Source organism: Aspergillus tanneri (genome assembly GCF_003426965.1).
Source record: "Aspergillus tanneri strain NIH1004 chromosome Unknown AapTan_3_pilon_pilon_pilon, whole genome shotgun sequence".
In the NCBI taxonomy this organism is placed as follows: domain Eukaryota; kingdom Fungi; phylum Ascomycota; class Eurotiomycetes; order Eurotiales; family Aspergillaceae; genus Aspergillus; species Aspergillus tanneri.
The window spans coordinates 1,479,879-1,501,770 of record NW_022984630.1 but is presented as its reverse complement, the minus strand read 5'-3'; the positions used below and the strand labels follow the sequence as shown (position 1 = coordinate 1,501,770).

General features: G+C 47.4%; 6 protein-coding genes across 6 annotated transcripts; all 6 read left to right on the top strand.

Moving 5' to 3' along the window:
- Positions 1-741: 741 nt before the first annotated feature.
- Positions 742-2,816, top strand: ATNIH1004_004292 (putative manganese ion homeostasis (Fr); the record flags this gene model as incomplete). The annotated part of the gene is made up of 2 exons (XM_033568962.1): positions 742-1,092; positions 1,152-2,816. 2 exons carry the CDS (start codon positions 742-744, stop codon positions 2,814-2,816), a joined length of 2,016 nt encoding a protein of 671 aa, XP_033427768.1.
- A 1,282-nt stretch (positions 2,817-4,098) lies between these two features.
- SNF3 (sugar porter family MFS transporter) lies at positions 4,099-5,876 on the top strand (the record flags this gene model as incomplete). Its single annotated transcript, XM_033568961.1, has 4 exons — positions 4,099-4,196; positions 4,258-4,586; positions 4,643-5,104; positions 5,161-5,876. The coding sequence occupies 4 exons, from the start codon at positions 4,099-4,101 to the stop codon at positions 5,874-5,876; spliced, it is 1,605 nt and encodes a 534-aa protein (XP_033427767.1).
- Positions 5,877-6,423: 547 nt separating this feature from the next.
- Positions 6,424-8,247, top strand: ATNIH1004_004290 (putative ab-hydrolase associated lipase; the record flags this gene model as incomplete). Its single annotated transcript, XM_033568960.1, has 1 exon — positions 6,424-8,247. The coding sequence occupies one exon, from the start codon at positions 6,424-6,426 to the stop codon at positions 8,245-8,247; it is 1,824 nt and encodes a 607-aa protein (XP_033427766.1).
- Positions 8,248-8,970: 723 nt separating this feature from the next.
- ATNIH1004_004289 (HD domain-containing protein) lies at positions 8,971-10,105 on the top strand (the record flags this gene model as incomplete). The annotated part of the gene is made up of 3 exons (XM_033568959.1): positions 8,971-8,998; positions 9,062-9,603; positions 9,983-10,105. The coding sequence occupies 3 exons, from the start codon at positions 8,971-8,973 to the stop codon at positions 10,103-10,105; spliced, it is 693 nt and encodes a 230-aa protein (XP_033427765.1).
- A 1,087-nt stretch (positions 10,106-11,192) lies between these two features.
- ATNIH1004_004288 (putative oxalate decarboxylase) lies at positions 11,193-12,900 on the top strand (the record flags this gene model as incomplete). The annotated part of the gene is made up of 8 exons (XM_033568958.1): positions 11,193-11,463; positions 11,523-11,612; positions 11,659-11,674; positions 11,721-11,892; positions 11,951-12,006; positions 12,053-12,173; positions 12,224-12,728; positions 12,779-12,900. 8 exons carry the CDS (start codon positions 11,193-11,195, stop codon positions 12,898-12,900), a joined length of 1,353 nt encoding a protein of 450 aa, XP_033427764.1.
- Positions 12,901-20,049: 7,149 nt separating this feature from the next.
- ATNIH1004_004287 (uncharacterized protein) lies at positions 20,050-21,605 on the top strand (the record flags this gene model as incomplete). Its single annotated transcript, XM_033568957.1, has 2 exons — positions 20,050-20,057; positions 20,336-21,605. The coding sequence occupies 2 exons, from the start codon at positions 20,050-20,052 to the stop codon at positions 21,603-21,605; spliced, it is 1,278 nt and encodes a 425-aa protein (XP_033427763.1).
- Positions 21,606-21,892: the final 287 nt, after the last annotated feature.

The following is a 21,892-nucleotide window of genomic DNA, read 5'->3' as shown; positions in this document are numbered from 1 at the left end:
TTTTTCGGCGCTCCTATCCATACCTTCTGCCATACCTTCTGGCTGCATGATTGCAACTCATATTTTTCCTATTATTTATTTAATACTGCTGTTCAGCGTGGACATATTGGTTGCTTAAAGAGGTCACTAATAGATACAACATGCTGCAGTATTGATTCGGATAGTTGACCGTTATCGAATTCGTGTTAACGTATGCATTGTTATATATTGCGTATATTCTTAGTACTTCAACTTACTCCTTGCTCCGTAATTGTATATATATAGATTTTAGCTCCTCACTAGTATCGTAGATCCTCCGTTTGAACTTTGGTTGCCCCCCATCGCTCAAGCTGGCACACATGTATCGTTAATATATATGAGGCGAGCCACTCACTTAGTTGGCCGTCGATAAGATATTCCGTACACCGTCAAAAGCTCTGTTCTGAGCCCTGGCCAAAACTCGAGGATTTGCAGTGGATCGAAGGAGGGGGTGTGGCTGTGGATACTGACACGTGATCCTGCGGTGATGTTTGGTTTCGTCAGCAGCCCCTTTCTGGCTGTAGACAATTGTCTTCAAATGTGCATTTTCCAGGAATGACAATTGCTATTCACGTTTACTATACTCCCATATATGTGAGCTGCCAGTGATACCACGCCCTGTGAATTGCCGAGTGTCTGTCCACAGTCCTGTTTCAGCAAGGGCGGAGCGATGCAGCGGACACCGTAGCTTGCCTTTTATCATTGTCGGATTGGCACAAGACCATGAGTTATTCATATCGGCAGGGCGCAAGCACAGACGCCTACCGACCTTCATCTCACGATCCATTTCCCAACCCTTCAGGCGTGATAGAGCGGTCACGGCAGCTTGCACCGACATGGGCAAGGCAACGAATTGCAGATTTTCGAACCCGTTGCCGGTCATTGGCCTCGGGCGGAGTAGAGGGTTCTAGAGCCAGGGCGGAGGCAGGGGGGATGCTGTGGAGAGCTGTGAAGAAACTTTTTACAATCACTAATGCTCTAATATTATTCTGGGTTTGGACATTGTGGTGGGGAGAGCGGACTGTTTTCCAGGATAGTCTGGAGAAATGTACTTGGGGAAGCTGGGAACACTGGGTGAGTTGTTAGATCAACTCACTGCACAATTGTTTGTAAACTAATGTGACCGCCTCTAGCCTCGAGATGCCACGCCACATCACGTCGCTTTTATTGCGGACCCGCAGTTGGTCGACCCTCACACCTATCCCGACCGACCATGGCCTCTCTCAACCTTGACGGTCCTCTTCACAGATCAATACCTTCGACGATCCTTTTCGTCTATCCAGACACACCTCGGCCCCGATTCGGTATTGTTCCTCGGTGACTTGTTTGATGGAGGTAGAGAGTGGGCAACCGCGCATAGTTCTAGTCCGGAGGAACGATACAAGAAATATAAGGACTCGTTCTGGAAGGAGGAATATCATCGTTTCATCAAGGTATTCTCGAACCATTGGAATGAAGGAGATTCATTCTCGAAAAATGCCCGAGGTCGGAGGATGATTGCCAGTTTACCCGGTAACCATGACCTTGGATTTGGATCTGGGGTCCAACTGCCGGTCAGAGACCGATTCCAGATGTTCTTTGGAAATGGCAATCGCGTTGATGTTATTGGGAACCATACATTTGTTTCTATGGATACAGTTTCTCTCAGTGCAATGGACCAACCTGACCCAGCAACTGGGAGCTCAGGTACTGGCTCGGGCGATGGTCATCAGCCAAACGAGCGTATTTGGAAAGAGGCCGAGGACTTCCTCAACAATATGAGCATGCATCGGGCCAGGGCAGAGAGTGAAGAACTTCGCATGCTGAAGAACCAAAGCGAGGGCCATCTCTTCACCCATAATGCTGTCGAGATTTCGGAACCCACAATATATCAAAAACCCCAGCCGGAGATTGTCGGCCTTCCTACAATTCTTCTCACACATGTTCCACTGTATCGCCGACCAGCGACACCTTGCGGGCCATTGCGAGAGCGTTATCCTCCATCCTCCAACGAGCCACTAGAGGAAGATGAGGGGAATGCCATCAGACTTGGGTCGGGATACCAGTATCAGAACGTTCTGACACAAACCATCACCAAGGATCTAGTCAGTAAGATCGGACCGAATCTTGTCCACGTTTACTCGGGAGACGACCACGATTACTGCGAAATCTCCCACCGCGAATTCAGTGGCTCCCCTAAAGAGATTACTGTGAAGAGTTTCTCCTGGGCCATGGGAGTGCGCCACCCAGGGTTTGTGCTCACGAGTCTTTGGAATCCCCTTGATCCTGCCACAGGGAAGTCCACAGCACAAGGAAATCCTGCAGCGACGTTACAAAATCACCTTTGTCTTCTACCAGACCAGCTGTCTATCTTTATATACTACGGCCTTCTGTTTGGGTTCACGATGACAGTGATTCTTGTCCGGGCCGTCGTGTGCGCACTGTACCTCCCTCGGTCCAGCTCTACGAGTCCCATTCTACCTCTCTCTGAGATTCATTCCTCTCCTCCCCCAAATGACTCTCAAGTACCTTCTGCCGGTACGTCCACGTCCAAGTTCCCACCACTGGGTGGCCTAGCCAGTCGTGGCACGAACTATCCACCTCGATATAAGGCATCGCAGCCATACCATGATGCTTACTCGAATGTAGATCGAGACGAAAATAAGCTACACAGCTCCAAGTGGAAACCAGACCGCACCGAGCACCGGCGGAGAGCTGGCAGCCCGTTTCAACTGGCTCGGGGGGAGTTTTCCGAATCATTCTGGTGCATAGCCAAGGTTGTGTTTGCATGGTATTTTTTCTTGATTTGGCGATGGTAAAACATTTAATGAGCGTGTACAGTGTGTATATAAACAATGATACAGGGACACGATGTTTGGTGCATGTACCTGAACCTTGGTTCAGTAGCATGTTTCCATCTCAGTTGATATATACTGATCTAATTGAACACTTGGTGGTGTAGATGAGCCCTGCTCTTAGGCCCTGGGGGCATAATCGCTTGACGTATACGATCAATAAGCGACGAAGGCGAACTTCTAGGCGACACACATGTGATTTCAGCTGCATTTTCTTCTGAGACAGTACATTATTACCATTGCGGACTACAGGGTTTTGGAGAAATCGAATGAACATAAAATGACACAATTATACAAAACGTGGGTTTTACGAATATGATGGGATTTACATACCAACGCTGAAGTAGGCAGTCTGTGTAACCTCGGCTAGGCGTTAAAGGGAGTTGAGTTGGGCATCAGTCAGCATAGATACAACTTCTCCGTTAGCTCTCTCATCTCCCCATGTGAATCGATGTTCAGCCATGTCCTTAAGTGGCTCTCCCTTGCGATCCCAAGTGGTTGCGAACCAGGAATGTGGCCGAACCCGGTATTGGATTCCACGCATTCCGTTGATTCTTGGCCGCTTTTTCCGTGCAACCGCCACGCCTATCTTTATGCCTGCTTGCAGCCGCTCAGTATTTGTTAGCAGTGGCCGTCTGTAGCCGCCCTCAGGATCGCCTCTGAGATGAAGGGACGCAGCAAGGGCTGATATCACAGCCCTGTAGCTCATCTGCACGACAGCGCCATCTTTAACTTTTCACTACCCACCCTCTCGAACTGATTTCCAGAATCATTCGATGTCGCTCAGCCCATGGTTGACGTTTTATTTGGCTATGTCTCACTGGTATACTCATGGCCTAAATAGCTCGTGCAAATTCGCTCCCTTGCGCCGCCTAAGTTTAACTTTTTCCTCAGTGTCAGTTATCCCGTGGTGTGAAAGAGGTCATATGCGTGAGCAAAAATAATGCAGTTATCAGCCCCGATTCCGAGTGGGAACTGCCGGCAGTGGTGCTTGATGCCTGATTGCGGCCATCGGCGGTCTTCAAGATGCCGGATACGGAGATTGCCAACTGTGTCCGTCGCATGTTGGCCACGCACTGGCACGAATACAAATGTTCTTGTCTGTCCTGGATCGGATTGACCATTCTTCTTTCATTGATAGTTGCTGCAGTTTCGTCATCTGTCGTGCGGAACAAAACACTTTACATTCTCTAGATTGGCGTTCCACTCCTTGCTTGTGCTCTGATATCTTATCTTCGCCATCAATATGGGATTTCTATTGAAGAAACCTGACGAGGCAGCTGGATCGGCTTTTCCTGCTATCGCTGTTGGTTTGTTTGTGGCCTTTGGAGGCTTGTTGTTTGGGTAGGTATATTCCATTGCCGTTTCAAGTTATAGCTGTCTGATGAGAATTGTCTTTGTCTAGATATGATACTGGTACCATCAGTGGCATTCTTGCCATGAAACACTGGCGGCAATTATTTTCGACTGGTTATATCAACCCAGTGGACAATTTTCCGGATGTGACCTCTTCGCAGTCTTCGATGATCGTATCCTTGCTTTCTGCAGGGACCTTCTTCGGAGCGCTGACTTCTGCCCCTATCGCTGACTACTTTGGTAGACGCATTGCAATGATTATTGACTCTGGTGTCTTTTGTTTTGGCGTAATTCTCCAAACGGTGGCCACATCTATCCCACTGTTTGCCGCTGGCAGGTCATTCGCCGGCTATGGGGTCGGTTTGCTGTCTGCAACTAGTACGCTATATCCCGTATTCCATCACGATAGTTGAAGCGTGCTGATGTCGCAACAGTTCCTCTTTATCAGTCAGAAACTGCACCCAAGTGGATCCGGGGCACCATTGTTGGCGCATATCAACTAGCTATCACGCTTGGTTTGTTGATTGCCGCTATTGTGAACAATTCGACAAAGGACCGTACAGATACCGGATGCTATCGTATTCCTGTCGCAGTCCAATTCGCCTGGGCCATCATCCTAGTTATCGGAATGCTACTTCTCCCCGAGACACCTCGTTTCTTGATCAAAATGGGTCGTCATGATGCTGCAGCCAAGTCCCTGGCGCGTCTTCGACACATGGACGTTAATGATCCCTATGTTGTTCATGAATTGGCTGAGATCCGAGCCAATCATGAGTACGAACTCAGCGTAGGAAGTGCGAGTTATTTGGAGATCCTTCGGGGAACCTTAGGGAAACGACTGGCCACCGGTTGTGGTATTCAAGCCTTTCAGCAGTTAACTGGCTGCAACTTTATCTGTATGTTCTTGTCACTTGCCATACTCTTCGTCGTATTGGGACTAACCCTCTTCAAGTTTACTATGGGACGACATTCTTCGAGCATTCAGGTATCAAAAACAGCTTTCTTGTCACCTTGATCACCAACATTGTTAATGTGGTATCAACAATCCCCGGCCTATATCTGATTGAAACATGGGGTCGTCGACCGCTGCTCATATTCGGGGCCGTTGGAATGGGGGTAAGCCAGCTCATCGTTGCCATTATGGGCACGGCGGCCTCATCTGAAGTCGCGAACAAAGTTCTGATTGCCTTTGTCTGCTTCTTTATCTTTTTCTTTGCTTGCTCATTTGGGCCCTCGGCCTGGGTGGTCACCGGCGAACTTTTCCCTCTTAAAGCGCGTGCGAAATGTCTCTCCATCACGACCGCAACCAACTGGTTGCTCAACTGGGGCATTGCATATGCAACCCCGTATATGGTGAATGCCGGCCCCGGAAATGCTGACCTGCAGTCCAAAGTGTTCTTCATCTGGGGCAGTTTCTGCTTCGCTGCTGCGGTCTTTGTATATTTCTGCGTCTATGAGACCAAAGGGCTTAGTCTGGAACAGGTCGATGAGCTGTACTCCAAGGTCTCAGTGGCTTGGCGCTCTGCTCGTTTTCAACCTTCTGAGCATTACGCGGAATCCTGGAATGAGAGTGAAGGACAGAGTAATGTCACTCATGTTGAACTGGAGGCTGATACCCAGGAGAAACGCGACTCGGAGCACATTGAGAAGGCATGCCATCTGACTTGATGGGACCAGGCATATCGGTGCGTGGTACATATATGTCTAGCGCTGGTAGACTGTGATGAGATGCATATAAGCGGCTTGATTCATCCTTCATCATGGGTAGATAGAATACAATTATCGGTACTGTTAGCTATTCGTACTATATATGGTTGGTGCCTTAGACATATTTTCTTTCCGAAATGGCATATATCCTGATTGGCTGTATTTTCAGTTCCTGACCCACTTTCACGTGGAGACCCCTTTTCGGCATTTCCAAAAGCGGCAATGTCGTGGATGCTCCATCGCATCGCCCCTTGATCGAGTTTCCATTTCCCTGGTCTTCAGATCTTCTCCTTGCCAGAGCTCGGTTGCATTTTGCCACCAGGTGTATCCCTTCAGTTCCAGTGCAAAATGCAGCCATCGTCCCTTTTCTATCCTGTGGCTGTCTCCTAACCTGCCGTCCTAACCTGCCCCGTCCTGATATACAGTCTGGACGACAATCAGTACGATTCGCATGCCGAGGAACTGCTACTTCCTTTGACCTCAAGAGCCCCACGATCGGCTAGAAACCATGGCCACCGAAGTGGTATTAGCCGACCAGAGTCAGAATTACGACATCAATGGAAAGCACCCTCGATATGTACTCGAGTTAGAGGATCTAAACAGGGTACGAGAAGATGAAAAGCTAGGTGTGTCAACGGTCACTGATGTGTTGTTGGGCGATGAACCGCAGCATCGTGACGAACCGTACCGATCTCAATCACGTCCCTTGACGAGCTTGCCCACCTCGGCTCATCCGCTGTTCCCACCGCTTCCTTCCTACGGCCCCCCCTCGATTGCCTCGTCCCTGAAGTATCTGGTGATTCGATGCGTTTCTTTCGTACTGTCGCTGCTATTCCTGGGCGTTATAGTCGGTGGTGCGCTGGTTACGCAGGCTAGAGCTTGCGTGGGCAATTTTTGTCTATGGTTGAAAGGGAGGGATCCCAATTCGCACCGAGTATTTTACGAGGAAGAACGAACACGAAAAAGAGAGCGACAAAAGGATCAGCAGAAATGGACCCGGCAGCAGAAGAAAAAAGATATTGATGAAGAAGTCCCTGAAGAGTGTCCTCCCCTGGAAGGTGGGAAGGACCCAATCGTATGCGACGTGGCATACTATGCCAGGAGGGTTGGCCTCGATGTGGAGACGTTCAAGGTGCAAACGGAGGACGGGTATATTCTCACTCTGTGGCATGTTTATAATCCACAGGAACACACGCCTTCGTCTGCGATATACAGGCGATATCGTGGACCGGAAGTTTTTACAGAGGTGAAGAATCCGCGTTTGTCTCCAGGTGCGGGTCGGAAATACCCCGTTTTGTTAATCCACGGTCTGCTGCAAAGCGCCGGTGCATACTGTACCAACGATGATGACAGTCTGGCTTTTTATCTGTGCAAGTCGGGATATGATGTCTGGCTTGGGAATAATCGCTGTGGCGTGGAGCCGGAGCATATCTCTCTGTCGCCATCTGATCCCCGTATGTGGACTTGGACTATCCAACAAATGGGGGTCTTTGATCTCGCAGCGTTCATGTCTCGGGTGCTGTACGAGACTGGGTTTGAAAAGCTAGGTCTCGTGTGCCATTCGCAGGGCACTGCGCAGACATTCGTGGCGCTGGCCAAGGAACAGCGACCGGAACTGGGCGAGCGCATATCGGTGTTTTGCGCTTTGGCACCGGCTGCATATGCCGGACCGCTAGTCGACAGGGTGTACTTCCGCATTGTTCGAGCAATGTCGCCATTCTTATTTCGGATGACGTTCGGCATTCACTCTTTTATACCATTCATGATGACCATGCGTGCATACGTGAATCCCTGCCTATATGGCACACTAGGTTACTACGTTTTCTATCATTTGTTTGGTTGGAGCGACACCCGCTGGGACCGAGGTCTCCGCGACCGCATGTTTCAATTTGCCCCTGTGTATGTCAGTGCTGAGACCATCTGGTGGTGGCTTGGTGCGGCCTCGTTTTCGATCCAAAAATGCATTCTAGCTACGCGCGAAACCTGCCTGCTGGAAATGGAGGAGGAAAACCGTGCGGGCCAAAGACTTGATGAAGGGGCCTCGCGCACCGACACTGCATGGTACGGTCCCCAGGTGCCTCCGATGGCGCTTTGGGTTGCAGGATCGGATGATCTTGTGGACGGGCGGCGTCTGTTGCAGCGACTGCAGAACGGTCGCGAGCCGCACGTCCAGGTCGTTCATGCCAAGGTCATTGACGAGTACGAACACCTGGATGTGTTGTGGGCAATGGACGCTGTGGATCAGGTTGGGTGCGAAGTCCGTCAGGTGCTCTGGACTACTATGCCTGAAGACGCGCGGGCATTGTGTCGGGTTCCCCGGGGGGGTCAGTAGACTGCAGAGCGATAAATATCCGAGGGAAATGTGTATATCATGCATAGATTTATATGAATGTATTCTTCTAGTCTATGAGTATTCTTGAAATACTTCATCTATAGTAAATAATTGGTAATACCCCAAAAGACAAGAAGCAGCTGAGCTTACCCGAACAATCGACTCAACCAGAAGTTCCATGCAAGGGAGACACACTATTATCTTACCTACCGTACTACTGTACTCTTGAGTGGACCGACCATGCAAGATGCAGGGCGATAGACAAATAACTGCTTTGGGCGATAGACCAAGCTGAACAATACCCATTGCACATCCGTCTGTTGGGCAGAAATCCGATTTATTGACGCTACGTTTCACCTCGACAGTACATAGATTGACGAATGTGGCCAAGCTACTTCGTACTGGGTAATCTATACTCCATACAGTGGGCATCCAGGAAGTTCCAAGTACCTGTATTCAAAGTAAAGCCACCTAGTCTGTCCCGAGGATATTGCCTATGCATCTTTCAGACCAGCAAGGACTGCTGAATCCATCGACATGGATGCGATAGCTCATATTGAATTAAACCCATCTGACCTGTCAGGTGAGATTCCAATCCGATCCGGAACCGAGAGTCTACTGCCCGTCCAGTCTTGTGGTATAAATCGTGCATCTTTCTGGAAAAGAACTGGGTAGAGACTTGTATGTTCGGAAGCTGGTCACTCGCCGTGTCACCTATTCAACATGGAAGAGATATGGACGCCTGACACAGGTTCGTTACAGATACCCATACTAGGGACATTTATTCCAAGACGAAGCACTTACCTCATTATAGTTCTCACTCATCTCGCCCATCCACCAGAACCATACACCAGTAGCCCGATCCCTTTCTTCCATCTCCTGGAACGACTAAAAACCACGAGACGAGAAGGATGGCGCCAGGTGAAGATTCCCCGGGGGGAGTCCATCTCCGACCACATGTACCGAATGGCAATCATGGTGATGTCTGCACCGCCGAGTCTCGCCTCTGTTCTGGACATCCCACGATGTATCTCGATGGCGTTAGTCCACGACATGGCAGAGTGCCTAGTGGGTGATATCACCCCGCGGAATATCGACATCGAGAAGACGGAAAAAGTCCGTCGAGAGCTCTCCGCCATGCAGTACATTGTCGATACCCTTCTGGGGCGTGTCCCGGGGGGTTCAGGGATCGGCGGTGCTATAATGGAATTGTTCCAGGAGTATGAGGAGAATCGCACGCTAGAGGCGAAGTTCGTGCACGACGTGGACAAAGTAGAGATGTTGTGTCAGATTCTGGAGTACGAGAGACGACATAAAAGACGGCTGGACGAGTTCTACCATGTCGTTGGGGAGATCGTACTTCCTGAGACTAGGATGTGGGCGGGGGTGGTGGTCCATGAGAGAGAGGAGTATCTGCGGAGAGAGCAGAGGAGTAGAAGAAGAGGGGCGAGAAACGCGGTTTGTAGTTGGTTTCTGTTTATTTGGAGGAGGGGCAGGAAGATTATGCTGTAGTTATCCTATCTATGTATGTACAGTATGTTAATTAAGGGTGTATTTGTGTTGCATCTGGTTGTATGGTCAGTTCCACTAACTAGGTGACGGCTAAAAATAACAACTGTGGCGTGGCGAACTACATGTTAACTGAGGTGTTGGACAGCCCGCATTGCCGAGTATAACCCAGCTCCGCTTGGAAGGATTCAGCGTGACCGCTCTTTCGACGCGAGGACGAGAATAGCTGGAGCCTGTGCCCGATCCTGGTGAGGTTCCATTGGAGGATTTAGAACTTCTGGAGGTATCGGGGAAGGCTGTGCGCAATAGCACGATCCTGGACGTACGGTCGCACTGGTTGTCTCCCTAGGCATTGCTAATATTCCGGATTCTACTGTTTGATTCTCCTGGACATTTCATGAGAGGATTCTCGTATCTGTATCTGTATCTGCCTTATGCGGAGATAGAATGTAGAAAGGAGGGAGGTCAAACAGACCAGTCGAATGTGCCACCTGACCTGCCGGACTCCGACAAGAGGTGTATTATTTCTCTCAAGCCCTCGTGCGGGGTTCCTAAAACGTTGCTATCTTTATGCTGGGGAGACTGTTTGGACCACCGGACATCAGATGCCTTGATGGAAGGAGACTAGAGAGTGGTTTGGAGGGAAATTCCTCTCCGACGGTTACACGGGTAGGGCTTGTAGATCAACAGATATAGTACAGCAGCACTGGGTTGGAAGGTTTCACTCCGCATGCGGAGAGGAGATCAAAGGACGATAACGTCGATGAATATGATATCATGGAACGACGTCACTGGTGGACATCAAGAGACTAGCCAGCGTGGATGAGACACAAACAATCCAGTCCACTAGTCGATCCTATCTTGGCTAAAGCTTATGAATATTTAGCGGTTTTGCTGCATATTGGATACGAGTGGGTTTCCAAGAACGAAATTCTAGGACATGCCAACGTTGCACCTGGCCCAACAACAGTAGGCAGCAGCCCTACGGTAGCCCTACTACTAGATTCTCTCATCATATCCTGCGAAGCGGCGATTTGGTCTCTCCCGAACCAACCAGCATCCCCGAGCTTGGTCTGACATAAGACTAAAATTGTCGACATTTGCCCCTCCCCTGTCGAATACTCCAACCGGCTTGGTAATTTAAAATGAAGTGGTTGTCGGCCATATCATATACTACTTGAGCTAGCTGCCTATCTAGCCCAGAAGCATCCTTGCTTCGGCGGATCAAACGGCAATCGGCAGCCCTACTTTCTATAGTAGGCCCCGCATCTTAATGTCCCAGTGGCAATCGATATTTCTCCAAGGATGTATCTGGTACATGAGGGGTTTACCTGGAAATTGTGCCCGCGGTAGACTATAAATAGTCCCTTATGATCTGGTCAATCAGAACTGGAGCAACCAACTTGATTCACTGTATCCTTCGAAGACTACTCAAGATGAAGCCTATTCTCTTCTCCATTTTCTCTCTCCTGCCGAGTATCTATGGGGCCCCGGCCCCCCGAGACTCAGATCCCCCTCTACGAGGCCCGTCCGATCTTCTGGGCTACTCGTCTAACAAACTCACTAAACATACCACCGAGGGGATGAAATACAAACTTGTTACTGGACAGAAGGAAGACCCTGACATTGCTCCCTACCTCGACTTCGAAAAAGTGGACAGCCCGCAGCCCATCCGCGGTGACACCGGCGGTACTGACCCGGGTCCTCGTACGTCTATCTACATCCTATCACAGCACGAATGCCTTACCCCATATCTAACTTCGTAGGCAACACGTGGTACGACCGCATCAACAGCGACAAGTTGGCACCCCCGGGCACCGACAATGGACAGACGATCAATGCTCAATGGCCCATGGGTATGTACTCCTTTACTCAGTCGATGGCGTCACTAACCCTACTCAGGCCTCAGCCGAAACCGGTAAGTCACCAACGAACCATGACACCTAGAGTTACTGAGCGGTCAGACTGGGCAAGAACGGTGCCGGATGGGCCCGTCAAGAGAACACGGTTGTCATGCCTGATGCCACTAAGATGGCCGGTGTGGATATGCGACTGCAGGCAGGGGCGTATCGCGAACTGCATTGGCATGTTGCGGGTGAGTGGTCGTTGGTGTTGAATGGGTCGTGTCGGATTCAGGTATGTATTTCCTATCTGGTATGGGATTAAACTGACAATACTGCATGCTGTGAATGAGAATGGTGAGACCTTTATCGACGACGTGACGGAAGGCGATGTGTGGTTTTTTCCACCGTAAGATTATCCCAGATAAATGATACTCATGTGCTAAGTATATTAGGGGAGTTCCTCATTCCATACAAGCGCTCGATGTAGGAGTCGAGTTTCTTCTCGTCTTCGATGACGGATCCTTCTCCGAAGACAATACCTTCCTTGCATCTGAAGTCTTCGCCCACAATCCAGTAACCTCCCCATTCATCCCAGACATCCAGTCTCAAACTAATGGACCTAGAAATCCGTCCTATCCAGAAACCTCGGCCTCCCCATATCCGCCTTCGACAATATCCCCAAAGAAGAACTCTACATATTTCCCGGCACACGAGCACCCACCAATATCGAAGACCAAAACGTGACGACTTCCGCAGGCATCGTCCCTCGCAACCAGAGCTACTCGTACCATTTCTCCGAGCAGCCCGCGCACGAAGTCGCAGGCGGATCGGTGAAAATCGTTGACCCGCTGACCTTCCCCGTCGCGAAGGATTTCTCCGCCGCCATAGTAACAGTTAAACCTGGCGGGTTGCGCGAAATCCATTGGCATCCCACTAGTGACGAGTGGACGTTCTTTATCCGTGGTCAGGGCCGGGCGACGCTTTTCGAGGCGCCCAGTACCGCTACCACGTTTGATTATCGCGCGGGTGATGTAGGCTATTTTCCACAGTCGCATAGCCACTATATTGAGAATACGGGGGATGAGGAGTTGGTGGTTTTGGAGGTTTTGCAGGCGAAGGAGTTTACAGGTTAGTTTGATCTGATTATCTACAGGGTGACAGGTGTGCTGACGAGTTAGATATTGCTTTGGGTCAATGGATTGGTTCTACCCCGAAGCAGATTGTCGCGGATACATTGAATCTACCAGAGAGTGCGTTGAAAATGTTAAAGACGGAGAAGCAGTTTGTTGTTGCGGGATGAGCTAGATGATTGATAGTAGTAGGAATTGTACGGCTGAACCATGGAACTGACGATCAGTATGGTGCTGCGGGTAAGGCCACCCGTGCCGTAGGCATTAAGGGGAAATTAAAACTTCTCTTTTGTCTTCAATTACGTTTCTTTTATTTGTGTTTCCTTCGGTGGTGGACCTGATTCATTTCTCCCTCCCCCTCCCCTGTTATGACCTTTACCTAGCATGGGCTCGTGTTCCGTATAACGGCGGTTAATTCTACGTAGCATCTGTCCTCGAGGACAGGAGCTCTGGCGCCAGGCTCCTACTGGTCTCAGAATAACAAATATTTTTTATTGTATGTCAACACACCACGAGATCAATGTGCTGCTTATACCTGCGGAAGTGCATTCAGATGAGGCGCGGCTTGAGAAGCAAGAGACCAGGGGCCATCAGTAAGGGAAATATTAAGAGCTGCCCTGCCGTCTGCTAACAACATGTGTGTTAACACTATGCTCCTGCCTGACTAGAGTAGGATGTATGGCAGATTGATGATGGCACTTAATACATGGTTCGTCCCCAACTGCCAGCCTACGTTTTCTGTAACTCATTGTGTTGTACTGGGTGCGCGGCCGTCCACTGCAAATCAGCATTTAGTCGCAGCAGGAGTGAGATTGCATAGGCCTAGCTTTCCAGGACATGCCGCTGGTCGATGGTCATCTCAGTCAGTTACATGTAGTCCTCTAGCTTCTCTGCAGTTCCTGCGTCAGGGAGTCGTGCTGTCAACGCAATTGCTAGCGCTGCGGCTGTTTGTCTCTGGGTACGTACATATATATCTATTTATCCCCTTGTCAATGTATGAATGTAGCTGCTTCAGTATTCACTCGCCATAAGGATACAGACGAACCGACAGGTACGGCAATCTGGGTCCCTAACCACGGTAGTCATCTACATCAGACGGCCCTCTGTATACACAGCAGGCAGTAGCCCGATCACCTTGTCGGAGGTGACTCGCATACGTCGTTGACGCTTCCGTCGGAGCCGACATCACCGGCGATCATCAGCCGCAATATGCCCTGTGTCTGTTGAAGTCAGACCTTGAGAGACAAATATTGACCGATTGAGAAACACCCTCGACTCTCTCAAAAATCCAAAATGTTAAATCGTGCCAAGGGCGAGCCAGCTAAACATGTTGCAAAACACCCAGATCTGTGTGAAGAGCATCTGCTTTCTACAAACAAGACTATTGCTTTGTAGACTGGGTACACACGTTCTAGAAGTGTGCCATGCTTCTCCATGAGTTGCTTCAATCATGAAAGGACGGCCCACACTTGAGAGAAATAAATGAGATTGGGTATCGAGATAGCTAGGTACCTCAGTTTCAATTGATGTACTGTATCATATGTACTTCAGGTAAAGCGTAGATCTAACGGTGATCCAGATTCTTGATCCAAACACAACTGATGGACCAAGGAACTGCCCGTCCTTAAAGTTTTGGCATTTGGGGCAGAAAGACTTGAAGTGTGATCACTTATTATGTCGATTCGGGCAACTGCACCTCTGTGATAAGCACTACAATTAATTAAAAAGAAATTCCTCTTACGTTCCTGCCCATGTCATGGTCATTGTACCTAGATAGACTAGATGACGTTAATAATATTAGTTAACACCATCTGTTTGTAATGACGTGTGGCTCTCTTCGAACACGAAGAGTTCCAGGATGACCCTCTGGAGGCTTTTGCGAAACTACTAGGTCTCGTCCGCAACCCAACTGTCTTTGCTACCCTCAAGGTACTCTTTACGAGCACACATGGAACAATATAGTGGGAGTCTCATCTGAAGCGGATGGTCTGATTCTCGGCGTTGGTAAACTACCACAGATTGAATTGGAGTCAAGCGAAGAACGTGCGATTAGAGAACTAGGGGGAACTTTATAATGCAACTTTTTAGTATTTTTAGTTTTTAATTTAAAAATATTAGATACTTATCCTTTTGTTGTATATTAAGCTTCCTCCTAGCTTTAATGTAAAAGGCAAATTTAGCTCCTATTTAAGTATCATTTATTAATACGTAAAGCTAGATTAAACTCAGTCATATGCAACAATCATACCCGGTTAGATATTTGAGGCTCAATCGTCGAGCCAACCGCACAATTTCACTTTAGCTTCCAAAGGGACTCTTGGTTGGCCTAACGATAATTATTGTCAGGCAAGACATCTGGATGAGAAGAAAAGGACGGAGTATATTCGGTATCCTGATGGTCAGATGTCCAACTACGCCCCATAATAGCCAAGTCAGACAAATTCATCGACTCCGGATAGATTCTCTTATTTATTTGTCGACGGGCATGTGAGGAATTCGGTAGAGAGCCTTTCCCTTGAGATCTCTGCTCTATAACAATAGTATCGGAATCGGTTGTTGTACATATATTGCGCTTAATCCGGATAATAGATTGGTACAACGCTGGTGCAGCAGCGCAGATATGAGCCACCCCTGTCTCGGCGCAGCTGAGGACGTAAACAGGGACCTGACTGTAAGTGGGGTCGTTAAGTGTTCCCACTTCGGAGAGTGTACCCAGACGTGCTGCAGCAATTGCGATGACACTATTTCCTGTTCAGTATATGACTTTAGCTTGTATTAGGAAGAGACAGTCTTACATTACACCGAGGCCAAATATACTGCAGAGTGCTAACTTCTTTTGTCTGGGGACTTGCAGTGTCCGAAGCACTGGCAGGGGGAGAATAAATATCATAATTTCTGTCGCTATATTAACGGCAGCATTGGCGTACGCGATGCTAGATATGCTTAAGCAATGGGCATCTTTAATATCATAGTTCCAGCTGGCTTGCACTGGGTTGCATTGGAAAATAGCCATTAGTACAATGACTAGGAAAGATGAAGTTAAGACACCCATGGAGATATAAACGATCACCTTGAAAGTGCGAATTGGAAAGACGCGGAGATAAAGAAAGAGAATAGACATCTTAATAAAGAAGATTGTACAGGGCCAGAATATTATACAGAGGTACCCTGAACACTAGTTAGGTTTGCAAAGACATTTTCGCATAATATTGTCAAGAACTTACACCAGAAGAGCAGGCGCGATACTTGGGAAATTGATCTGAAGTCGATATCATAGAGATGGTATCCAAATCCATAATTAGAGCCTTTAAAAAAGTCGGGAAGTTAGACGAAGTCAAAGGTCAGTCGGTTACGGGCAGTACTAACAAAGGTTCGCAAAAACTGTTAAAGGTATTGCAAATCCCTTTAATAGTAAATTCTAGGGTCAGCCTAAGAGTTCTGGACCAAACATAGAAAAAATAGATATAGGTGTTGGGGAGTAAGCCTACCCCTGCAATAATATGCATGCAGTCATCCCACCATAGTTTGCGGACTATCCACAACCTGGATATAATACGCAGAAATATCATCATGAATGTGACAACCGGTGTTGCAATTGCAAACCCTACAACTAGATGATGGTGGTTATTCTGGGGTCGATTACATTGTATAGCATCGACTTTAACCATCACTGGAGGAAGATAGTCAGTAGGGCGTTGGAAGGTCTTAAATTATACAGTGTTTACCTACCAAGTGATTCTGCCATAGTACAGTTTGCAACCATGCAGTTTGTTAGGAGGTTAATAAGGTCATTACTTGCGCATTGGCAAGGAATATCGGTTAGATTGCAGGACACTTCCGGGACAGTCTCCTGCAGACATTGTAACTATAACACTGGGTTAATTATTGACAGGGATTATAGTCGCTAATATTGTATCCCTACTGCACATGGTGACAGCTCTTTAATTAAGTCACTGTCTATAGCTGCTTGCGCGCTAGTCACTTTATAGAGGGCGGCGAGTTGCCATAGGCAAATAAGTAAGAAAACACCTTGTCTCATGTTGCCGCTGCTGTTCGTGATTCAGGGCATTATCGCTCGGTGAGTAGTGAACAAAAGAAGCTACAATAAGATATAATATCAGGGTATTTTAAGTTCTAATATTTCCTCAGGCGAGTTTAGCATTAATCAACATGACATAAGGTTTTGATGGTCGAACGACAAATGGAGTCATGGCCTTGGGCTCCACTTATAGATGCCCCAACAAATCATAGGACCGTCGAGAATAGATAAAGTTCGTTAACTTTAAAGAACAACATCCGTACCAAGGGAAAGATGCGGCAAATAGCATGATCTTCATAGGGCGCTCATAGGGTAGAAACTTTACCCGAAACCCCAAAAATGAGCCTCCCCTCCCACAACCGGTTCTGCTCGCTGGCAAGCACAATAAATCTTTAGTTACTCGCAGAAAGGTGTTTCTGGGTGATTGGAAGCAGTATGGATCAGCTTCACCCCTTGCGCTTCACAAATTTAAATCAACCATTAATCTATACAAAGTTAACTCAGAGCAACTTGCCAACTGTAAACACCTGAGAATAAACTTTTCTTCTATTTTATCTTCTGAGAAATCTACTTGTGACTAATTCCAGCAGTTCTACGGCTACAAGCCTGTGCGTTGGCCAGCCCAACCTGATCAAATAGTCTTTAATTGTATGTCCTTTGTAGCTATCAAGGTCCATTCTTAAGTTATTCAACGCGGAGCAGGAGAGCTGCATGGCAAATAGGTATGGAGTAGACAGATACATAAATAGATCATAGCCCACTCGGCACACATGGCATGCAGATCCGGCATTTCGAGCTTCTCCAATTTATTTGCTTCTCCAACAACGATCTTCACCTATTCCAGCCGATCATTAGTTTCGTACCTAGACAGTCTTAGAATACTAGGTATTCTTTTACATACTTTGTGTAGTGAGCACACGCCCTTATTATTATATTGAAAGGGCCCAAAACAATTTTGAGTGTCTTCCCATTGCGTGCAGCAAGATTGAGAGAAGCCAAAATGGGCAAAAATAATACAAGAGCTTGTGTAGTTGTTCGAAACTGTTGAATTGAAGTGCATAGCTCCTAATTTTTAATGTAACTCTCGTTATTTATAGATACAGTATAATAAAACCATATCCGAATCATTAATAGGAAGTCAGACTATGGGTCAATGTAACGATTTCGACTTCTAATATGGAGATATGGAGGTTTAATTATGTCCTACAAGTCAAGCTCACGATTGGCGCTTGGGATGAACGTGGCTTTGGGTTTCACCATAGACATTATAAGCCCCATTGATAAGATACAATCCATGGTCCACTCTTCTTTGTGAGACGATGGAGATTTAATTTCTCTTATTTCTCTTCATCAGTCGAATTGCTGATCCAAGGAACAGACAGTAATACTTCTGTAGAGCAGTCCGCGGTTTATTCAATATCCCGCAATCACGAACGCTTTCGCTCAATATCATATGAGCATAGTTAGACCATATTTCGTCATTAGCGCTTTTTAAGATATGGTTATAAAACATTTATTTGCACATTGCACTGTTTCTTAACGCTCGTTTTTTAATAACAATCTAAATAAAATTGAATAGCAAACTAAGGTGTTCTCGATAATTTGGGTTTCTTGAAAGAAAATAAACGCCAATAGGTTGCCGGGCATGACACAGAGATATGCATTGACATTTTCGGGTTTTTATTCAACTCTTTCTGGCTTATCTTCACCCGGTGGTCCTTCCACGAGGTGCTGAGGCTCTAGTTCCTTCTCTAAGTCTACGATTTCGAGGAGAACGGATTTTTCTGTATCTGACCGATATGCTTTCTATATTCCCTGAAATTGTTGCGTTGAGAATCATCAGCATCAAAAAGGTGCAAACTTCAGACCCTGTGAAGTCTGAACAACTAGGTCGTCTCTCAGTTGGTGCTACAGCTGTGGTAGATGTTGTGGAATTCAGGGGAAGTGATATGTAGGGAGTTATAGATCAGCTACAGGCTAACCCCTGGCCTATCTAGGAAGTAGATGTTATCCGTAGACACACCAGGAATCACAGTATCTCAATGTGGCTGATGCATTCCTATCTAAGGTGCTCAACTAACAAAAGCACTCAGGGGTAAAATGGATCGTCAGATACTCCGCAGCTCCCAGTCGGGCGGATCATATTGTTTCCGTAACAGTAGACATTCTCAATAAAATTGCTGATATCGATTGGTGCCGGAGGTGGGTGCACCAACAATGTTTATAAAGCTTATATTAGCCCGCCCGTTTGGATAGAGTATTTCGACCACCATCTCTCGCATAGGCAAATCATAAAAACACCCATCCCAAAATATCGGCTATCTCCATGGGCATTTATATCTGGGACAAGAACCTTACACAGTTCTAGACAGCGGCCTCCATGTTCGCATTTTCAGGGGTATTTTTTAGGACTGGGCAAAAATGTATTGTCCTTAGACAAGGTTTCAGCTGGGTTAAAGAAACTAATCTAATCAAGCAACAGTTAGTTGGATCCTTGGCTAGGATGTTGAGTCATGTGCGAACATAACTATAAGTTAGTTATCGCCCCTTCTGACCTGAACTCTTAAAAAAGGTCAGCGATTAGCTCTACAATATACGTGGTTCTATCTTCCCTTCTATATATATATATTCTTATTCGTACTACCATAGCGCACCATTCAGTTCGTTAGTGACCCCACGCATAACAGCTGCGGCCAAATCCTGCTCATTGCTCTGCCCACTTAGTCAGCGAACTATTTAAAGTTAACCAAAGAATAGTCACGTGATTTATTTTTATTTTTATTTTTTAAAAAAAGATGACTAAGTAGGCATTCCTCACCACCCAACAAGGAGAAAGGAGGCTGCAACAGTGTACCCTTTATGATCCTGTTTCAGGGATCACCAACTACCTAAAGACGATGAACACCATGGTTCACTTTGCATATTTTTTCACTAATGCCAGTGAGGGCCTATTGTGTAGTGATTTAGCGTACAGGCATGTCGATTGTGTGTATGCATATGTAATTGAGTAGATGGGATAGACATAAATATACCCTTCACAACCTGGAGCTCACTAACAGTCTGTATGGCGTGTATACTCGCGACACATCAAACAATCACTACGAGCGTATCGTCACCAGGGATAACCACGGGATTAGTAGGCTATTGTATCCACCCTGTCCAACCGTGTCTCTCCCAATTCACCATAGGGTTCCACCAACAACAGTCTTGTGCCTGGATTCCTAGGAGGATTGCGACACGCAAGAACGGCGAAACAAACAAACAAACAGACTACCGGCCAATGACGAGGTAAAATTCTGCCGGATTTTTTGCCAAACATTCTCTTTTGCAAAAAATGTCTCCCTTTTACACAGTTTGCTAGTGAGACCGTCAGACTCGGTTTGCCTCCAAGGGATGAGTCTAACTATAGATACTTGGTACTATCCTGAGAGACTTGGTGCTCCATGTATTTACTGCAGAATGCACGAAATTATCAGTTTTGTCTTCTTTTGATTGGGGGGGAACATGAAACTCCCAGAGTTTTTCATACTTTATTTGCTGTTTCTTATTGTTCATGCCCTTCCCAGACCAGAAAAAAGAGTCGCGGTTCTTCCTCCGAGTGCAGATCCTTTCTACAAGGCCCCAGCAGGCTATGAAGCCACCGAGCCAGGAACGATTCTAGCCCATAGAAAGGTTCCCCATCCAATTGCCGCTTTGGGCCCCATACCGCTTCGTCTTGCAGGCGCATACCAAATTCTATATCGATCGAACGACAATTTTGGAAATCCCACAGTTGCAGTAACTACGGTCCTTATTCCCCAAAATGCAGATACTACGAAACTGCTCTCCTACCAGATTCCAGAGGACGCGCCATCGCCTGACTGTGCGCCGTCATATGTTCTGCAAACAGGTCCAGAAAAGGGCGATATTCTATCGAGGCTGGGAATCCAAATCCACACTGTTTTGTTCATAGCCGCGCTGGAGAAGGGTTGGGTCGTGTCTATCCCTGACTTCGAGGGCTTACAGGGAGCTTTCCTGGCAAATCGTCGAGCCGGTTATGCCGTCCTCGATGGGATCCGAGCGGTTCTCAATTCTACGAAGTTCACAAAAGTCTCACCCAATGCTAAAACGTCGATCTGGGGATACTCCGGCGGGAGTCTTGCAACCGGGTTTGCAGCCGAGTTGCAGCCGTTGTATGCCCCCGAATTAGAAATCGCTGGTGCTGCCCTGGGAGGTCTCATCGGTAGCATTGAGAACGTTATCTATACTCTGAACAAGGGGCCTTTCGTGGGATTAGTATTCTCAGGGTTCCATGGCATGTCGCATGAATATCAGGACATCGCCTCGATAATCCGGGAACAGCTCACGGATGATCCTGTTAAGAGAAATAAGTTTCTTCAGGCGGCCGATAACTGCTTCTTGGCGAACGTCTTGCAATTTACATTCGAGGACATCTTTTCGTATTTTAAGGACCCTAATATATTGCAGTATCCCGCTGTCCAGCAGGCGTTTGCTGACAATAACCTTGGACAGTATGCGCCGGAGATTCCCTTGTTTGTTTATAAGGGAAGTTTGGATGAGATCAGCCCTGTACGTGACACGGAAAGCATTGTGTCTGGGTACTGCGCTGCTGGGACGAGCGTCAAATACAATGAGGTCGTGACTCATGCTCATGTGATATTGCAGATGGACGGCTTTGCGGAAGCTTTCGCCTGGTTGGAGAAGAGAATGAATGGTGTCCCCGCAGAGAAGAGATGCAAGCAGACTGAGGAGTTGCTGCCTTTGTCTGAACCTGGGACGCTGGATGCTTTAGGGACGACAGTTGTCGCGGAAATAGAGAATCTTTTAGGTATTTAAGGTGTTCCAGGCTCTGGCCTATTGCCTTGCTGAATATATCCGCATTAGACATGACTACGAGTGGGGGACCTTGTCCAAGTCCTCTGTAGTGCGTAGTCAGGCCGAATGGGAGTGGCGGAGCTTCTTTTTTGATGCTGTATCGTTCTGACATCCTGACCGCACTTATTCGTGCATTAAGATAGACCAGTAACTATAGAACATGACCATGACAGGCTCAGGTGATACACATTAACTTACACAACTATCATACAGTTAAATCAACCAACTACACACCACATCACACCCCC